Here is a 7,060-nt window from a genome sequence, read left to right on the forward strand (position 1 = left end):
AGGGTAAGGACAATCAGGGCCTGGGAATTTGTCAGCTTTTAGTTTAAATAATTTTCTCAGTACCCTTTCCCTGGTGATTGTGAATCAGGAGGTGAAAGGGAGGATTACAATTATTTCTGGGATGTTAGTTATATCCTCTATAGTGAAGACAAATGCAAAATATCTGTTTAATTCATCCACCATATCCTTATTTTCCATTATTAATTCCCCATTGTCACTCTCTAGAGGATCAACGCTCACTTGAGTTACTCTTTTCCTTTTTAAATATTGTGGAAACTTTTACTCTGTTTTTATATTTCTAGCTAGCTTTCTCTTGTACTTTAATTTCCCTCTCCCTATTAATATTTTAGTCATTCTTTGCTGTTCTTCATATTCTGTCCAATCTTCTGTCCTGCCACTCATCTTTGTGGAATTATATCCTTTTTCTTTCAATTTGATATTTTAAATATAGATGTAATTTATTAATTTCTTTAACTGATTGCTGCTGACCATAATCCTGCACAATATATTGCTGTGTACAGGTATATGTCTACTTCTCAGAATATTACTTGAGGAAAAAAATTAAGTGGTGTGCAAGTTTGCACAAACTCCTTTTGTTCCCGAGATCCATTTAGGAGTCAGTATGACTGATTTGACTAAAATGGTCTGTTCTTCTGGGGTTCATGGTGAAACTATAAAGTTACATATGGTATAATAAATGTTAAAGTTGCGTATGTTATTGAAGTTGTTTATGCTAGAGTTGACTGTTTAATGCTTTTTGTCAGTTGACAGCTGAATTGCAACAGCCATCTATTCCAGTATGCAGAGTTATTCTCTCAGATGGTACTGCAGATTAAAGACTCAGCACTTGACCTCAGAATTGGCCTCATCTTTCAAGGAAGAGATTTGCGTTGGGTTGAAATAAACAGCCTGATGTGAACTCATGCCATTTGTTGTGAAGAAGGAAATCTCCACATGTTTTGAGCATTGAATGTAGTACCACCTGGCAACTAAACTGGTCTGACAATCTGGAGCTAAAAACCATTAGGGAATTTTGTTCAGAATGAAACACTCTGGCCTATAAACAGATGGTGACAGGAAGGGACACAGAGTACAGGGAGTACAAATCCAAGAGCAAATCAGCAGATAAGGCTAGAGGTTACATAAATAACAAAAAGACCAAAACCTAAGGCACTGTACTTGAATGCATGTAGCATTCGAAACAGATGAACTGATCGCGCAAATAGAAATAATTAAGTACAATCTGATAGCCATTACAGAAACATGGCTGCAGGATGACGTAGATTGGGACCTGACTATTGGAGGGTGTGTGACACTTAGGAAGGACAGGAAGCTAGGAAAAGGTGGAGGGGTGGTTCTGTTAATTAATGATGGTATTAGCATATTAAGAGAGGGATGACCCAAGTTCAGAAAAACAGGATGCAGAAACAGTTTGGGTAGAGACGAGAAATGATAAAGGCACAAAGCCACTTGTGTATGGCCCCCAAACAGTAACCACACAGTAGGACGGGGTATAAAGTAAAAAATAATGGAAGCTCGTCAGAAAGGCACGATGATAATCATGGGTGATCTCAATCCTCATATCGACTAGCAAAATCAGATGGGCAAAGAGAGCATAGATGACAAATTCATAGAATGTTTTCGGTATAGTTTGTTAGAACAGCATGTTCTGGCGCCAACCAGAGAGCAGGCTACACTAGACCTGGTATTATGCCCCAAGATAGGATTAATTAATGACCTCATAATGAAGGTGCCCCTAGGTGGCAGCGATCATAATATGAATTTTACATTCCGTTTGAGGGAGAGAAGAGTGGGTCCAAGACTAGTATTTTAAATTTAAATGGCAATTATGAGGGCATGAAAGCAAAGCTAGCTAAAGTGAACTGACAAATTAGATTGAGGGATAAGTCAATAGAGATGCAGTGGTAGACATTTAGGGGGATAATACAGAATAGATACATTCCAATGACCAAGAAAAATTCTGAGAGGAATTCGTAGTTAACTAAAAAAGATAGTATCAAACTTAAAGAAAAAACGTATAATTGGGCAAAGATGGGTGGAAGGTCAGAAGATTGGACAGAATTTAAAAACAATGAAGAAATACTAAAGGTTAATAAGGAGAGAAAAATTAGAGTATGAGAGAAAGCTAGCTAGAAATATAAAGGCAGTGAGAGTTTCTATAGATATTTTTAAAAGAGTTAACAAAGTGAGCATTAATCCTATAGAAAGTGAGTCTGGGGAATTAATAACTGAAAATAAGGAGATGGCAGATGAATTGAACTGGTATTTTGTATCAGTCTTCACTATAGAAGATACAAGTAACATCCAAGAAATCAGCTGTAAATCAGGAAATGGGAGGGAGGAACTCGGGGGTGAGAACCGGTGGGGGGGTGGGAACCGGTAGGGGGTGTGGGGGGGGTGGTGGGGGGGGGGTGGGGGTGGAATTACAATCATCAGAGAAATAGCACTGTGCAAATTGTTGGAGCTAAGGGCTGACAAGCCTCCGGCTCCTGACTTTATCCTAGGGCCTTAAAAGAAGTGGCTAGTGAGGTAGTAAATGCATTGGTTTTAATTTTCAAAAATTCCCTAGATTTGGGAAAGGTTCCATTAGTTTGGAAACTAGTTAATGTAACTCCTTTATTCAAAAAGGGAGGGAGACAGAAAGTTGGAAACTACAGGCCAGTTAGCTTAATGTCTCTCAAAGGGAAAATGTTATTAAAGCTATTATTAAAGACGTTGTAGCAGGGCACTTGGAAAAACTCAGGATAACTAGGCAGTCAACATATGCTCTGGATAGAGTGGAACCAATGGGTGTACTGTACTTAGATTTCCAGAAAGCATTTGATAAGGTGCCACATGAAAGGTTATTGTGAAAAATAAAAGGTTATGGTGTGGGGGGTAACATATTGGCCAGGATAGAAGATTGGCTAGCTAACAGGAAACCGAGGGCAGGCATAAATGGGTCTTTTTCTGGTTGGTGGATGTAACGAGTGGTGTGCCACAGGGATCAGCGCTGGGGTCTCAACCTTTTACAATTTATATGAATGACTTGGATGAAGGCATCAAAGGTATGGTTGCTAAATTTGCTAATGAGACAAAGATAGGTAGGATAGTAAGATGTGAAGAGGACACAAGGAGACTGCAACGCGATATAGATAGGTTAAGTGAGTGGGCAAAGACTTCACAAGTGATGTATAATATGGAAAAATGTGAAATTGTCCATTTTGGCAGGAAAAATACAAAAGTTAGTATATTATTTAAATGGTAAGAGATTGCAGAGCTCTGAGATGCAGAAGGATCTAGGTGTCCTAGTGCATGAATCACAAAAAGCTAGTAAGTTAATAGAATGTTATAATTTATTGTGAGGGGGATTGAATACAACAGTAGAGAGGTTATGCTTCAGTATAACAGGGCATTGGTGAGACCACGACCACATCTGGAGCACTGTGTACAGTATTGGTCTCCTTATTTAAAGAAGGATATAAGTGCGTCGGCAGCAGTTCAGAGAAGGTTTACTAAGTGATACCTGGATTGGGCGGAAAGGTCTTACAAGGAAAGGTCAGACAGGCTTTTTTTCCTTTATTCTTTCATGGGATACTGGTTGCCCAGGCAAGGCCAGCATTTGTTGCCCATCCCTAATTGCGCTTGAACTGAGTGGCTTACGAAGCCATTTCAGTGAGCAGTTGAGTCGACCACATTGCTGTGGGTCTGGAGTTACATGTAGGCCAGACCAGGTAAAAATGGCAGATTTCCTTCCCTATAGGACATTAGTGAACCAGCTGGGTTGGCTTGTATCCACTGAAGTTTAGAAGAGTAAGAGGCGACTTGATTGAAACGTAAAAGATCCTGAAGGGTCTTGACAGGTGGATGTGGAGAGAATGTTTCCTCTTGTGGAAGAATCTAGAACTAGGCGGGGGGGGTCACTGTTTAAAAAGAAGGGGCTGTCCATTCAAGACAGGTGAGGAGAATTTTTTTTCTCTTGAGGGTTGAGAGTCTTTGGAACTCCCTCACAAGGCGACGGAAGCAGAGTCTTTGAATATCTTTAAGGCAGAGGTAGGAAGATTCTTGATAAGCAAGTTATTGTGGGTTGGCGGGAATGTGGCGTTGAGGTTACAATCAAATCAGCCATGATCTTGTTAAATGGTGTTGTGGGCTCGAAGTGCTGAGTGGCCCATTCCTTATCATTTGTACGCTTGCCTGTATGTTCGTATGCTCTTATTCTGAATTTGGCCATAATGGGGCCCTCAGCATTGAGGAGAAAGTATATGAGAGATCACTTCATATAAGATACCCTCCTGTTTAATGAATATGCTCCCCCTACCTAATTGATATGCCAGAGCCTGAATTTGAGTTGTAATTCTTCAAAGAGAAAGTTTGTTGCCTGTCTTGTCTAAGTCAATTTAGCACTGGAATATTTCTAGATACTTAAAATTTTATACACAAAATTGCAAGTTTGAAGCTGTGTTAAGAGCTTTTGTCTTCCATGTGTTTTCTTCAAATCGATCAATTTGTTTATTCACTTAATCAGTAAATAAAATGGAAATTTTAGTAGCATTTAGGATTCTGGTAATCCTGTCACTCATTTTATGTTCGTAAATTTAAAAAAGAAATTTGTGCTTTACCTGATTTTGCTGGTCAGAGTTAACATTGTGTATTTGTCTCCTCAGTGTGAAAGAAGAACAATCCAGAAACTATCCTGATGAGAGTGACTGTAAAAGTCCTGATGTCATATCAAGGGAGTCTGTGGATAAACTCAATCAAGAACTAGATGCAGTCAGTGACTTTGAAATTGACAGCGGTGCTGACAAAGCTAAAAGTAGCCAAAAAAACATGGCTTCCAAAACAAGGAATGATGATGAGAGTTCAGAGATTAATGAAGAGAAGGGAAGAAGCCGTCAATACAGAAGGCATGTCGAGTCCTCTAGTGACGAAGAGCAAAGTCACCATCAACACATGGGCCGTTCAACCAAAGAAGGCAGAAGTGAGAAAAGCAAGAGCCATTCAAAGAGTCATAAAGATAAGGAAAAAAACTTCAAAAGTAGAGAAAGTTCCAGTCATAAGGAGCACAAACATGAGAAGGAAAAGCATAGGGAAAAGGATCATGGTAGGAAGGAGAGAGAACACAAAAGATACAAGGATAGCAAAGAACAGAAGAGAATCAAGGAGGAAAAATCTAAAGATAAAGACCACAGCAGTGGAAGGGATGAGAGACACCGAGATTACAGAGAGAAGCCCAAAGAAAGGGATGAGCAAGCAAAAGATGAAAAGCTCAAAGAACGAGAAGGAAACAAAGTGGAAAAGTATTCAAAGAAAAATGATAGAAGAATGGAAGAAAATTACAGAGAGCAACACCAGGAAGAGGGAAACTGTGACAAAGAGATTAGTGAAAGGGAAAAGGAAGGAGAAACATTTGAAAGACCCGATGATAAGAAATATGAAAATAGTGATATAAGGGAAGATGGCTCGGCAGAAGAGAAACCCAGGAAACATGATCACAAGAGATCTAGGTCTGAAGAAAAAATAATTGAAGAACTGAGTGTAGAAACCAGCAATAATGAAGATGAGGGCAAGAACCTGAATTTAATGTGTGCACAAAAATCAGAAGATGATCCAGAAAAGGAAACAAATGGAGCTGCAGACAACCAACCGTTCAGTAAATTTATCAAGCGCAGCAATGAAGAGACTATAACCTCCGCAAAAGAGCGATATCTTGCAAGGCAGATGAGCAGGGCTTTAACAAAGTCATACATTGAACCAGAGGAAAATGAGTAGTTTTATTGGGACTGCTAACTGAAAATTTTCAAATTTTAAATGTATAAAATAATCTTTGAAAGTTTTTGTGAAGCCTTGTATGAAACCATTATAACTATTAAAATAATCTTCATCTCTTAACAGCAAACCAAGATAATTATGGCATAGTGAATGGAAATGAATTAACACATCTCTTTTGAATTTGCATTCCAGCGTAAGTATATGTAGGCATTTTTAAGGCAAACCATTCACTCTTTTTAATCTCCCTGGTAGTAACAAAAGTAAATACTTTGGTGTTTAAGAGAATTCTACTAAACATTATATTTTATGAACTTATAATGGTTTTACCATAGCGTAAAGAAGAACAATCAAAGATGCTACAGTAATTACAGATGATTGGAGGAAGTCATAGCTTTAAATGCTTTGTTGAACTAAACCGGTAGGGGGGGAATATTTTTGGAGTCGAAACGTTTGAATTTTTCCATCAGTTTGATATTCTTTAATTAAGAAGAATTTTGTAAGCAGATATTTCATGACTACATTATAAAAGACAGAAACTCTGAGAGCCAACAGCTTGCTTTCTGTTAGCATGCTTTATATGCACCACACAGTTGGTTTAAGTTTTTAAGTCATTGCAAGTGGCATCTCTTTTGTTTGCATATGCGATGGCTTTAGTTTGGTTTCTGAAGAGTATTTTCAAGGTACAGACATGATTAGAATTTTTTTATTGAAGCTGTCAGAGTAAATGTTTGTTTCAGTTTTGAAAAAAGCAGATGTCAATGCGGACATCTATTCATATGCCATATGAACATACAAATTAGGAGTAGGCCACTCGGCCACTCCGGCCTGCTCCACCATTCAGTAAGATCATGGCTGATTTAATGTTAACCTCAGCTTCACATTCTTGCCTACCCCTGATAACCTTTCATCTCCTTGCTTATCAAGAATCTATCTAACTCTGTCCTAAGGATATTCAAAGACTCTGCCTCAACCAAAGTTGAGGAAGAGAATTCCAAAGTCTCACAACCTCCTGAGAGAAAAAATTTTCCTCATTTCCATCTTAAATGAGCCATTCCTTATTTTTAAATAGTTTCACAGTTCTAGATTCTTCCACAAAAGGAAATATCTTTTCCACATCCACCCTGTCGAGTCCCCTCAGGACCTTGTATGTTTCAATCAAGTTGCCTCTTACTCCTCTAAATTCCAGCAGATACAAGCCTAGCTTGTCCAGCCTTTCCTCATAAGGTGATCTGCCCGTGCCAGGTATTAATCTAGTAAACCTTTTCTGAACTGCTGTTATGACACAGCA

General features: G+C 38.7%; 1 protein-coding gene across 5 annotated transcripts in view; it reads left to right on the plus strand.

Moving 5' to 3' along the window:
• Positions 1 to 5,892, plus strand: part of nsrp1 (nuclear speckle splicing regulatory protein 1) — a 39,014-nt gene extending 33,122 nt beyond the window's left edge. For all 5 annotated transcript variants that reach the window (XM_041197169.1, XM_041197171.1, XM_041197173.1 and 2 more), the window contains exon 7: positions 4,668 to 5,892. In XM_041197169.1, coding sequence (XP_041053103.1) covers positions 4,668 to 5,772 — 1,105 coding nt within the window. In that variant the 3' untranslated portion in view covers positions 5,773 to 5,892. The remainder of the gene's footprint in view (positions 1 to 4,667) is intronic.
• Positions 5,893 to 7,060: the final 1,168 nt, after the last annotated feature.

This window comes from Carcharodon carcharias, chromosome 10 (assembly GCF_017639515.1).
Source record: "Carcharodon carcharias isolate sCarCar2 chromosome 10, sCarCar2.pri, whole genome shotgun sequence".
NCBI lineage: Eukaryota > Metazoa > Chordata > Chondrichthyes > Lamniformes > Lamnidae > Carcharodon > Carcharodon carcharias.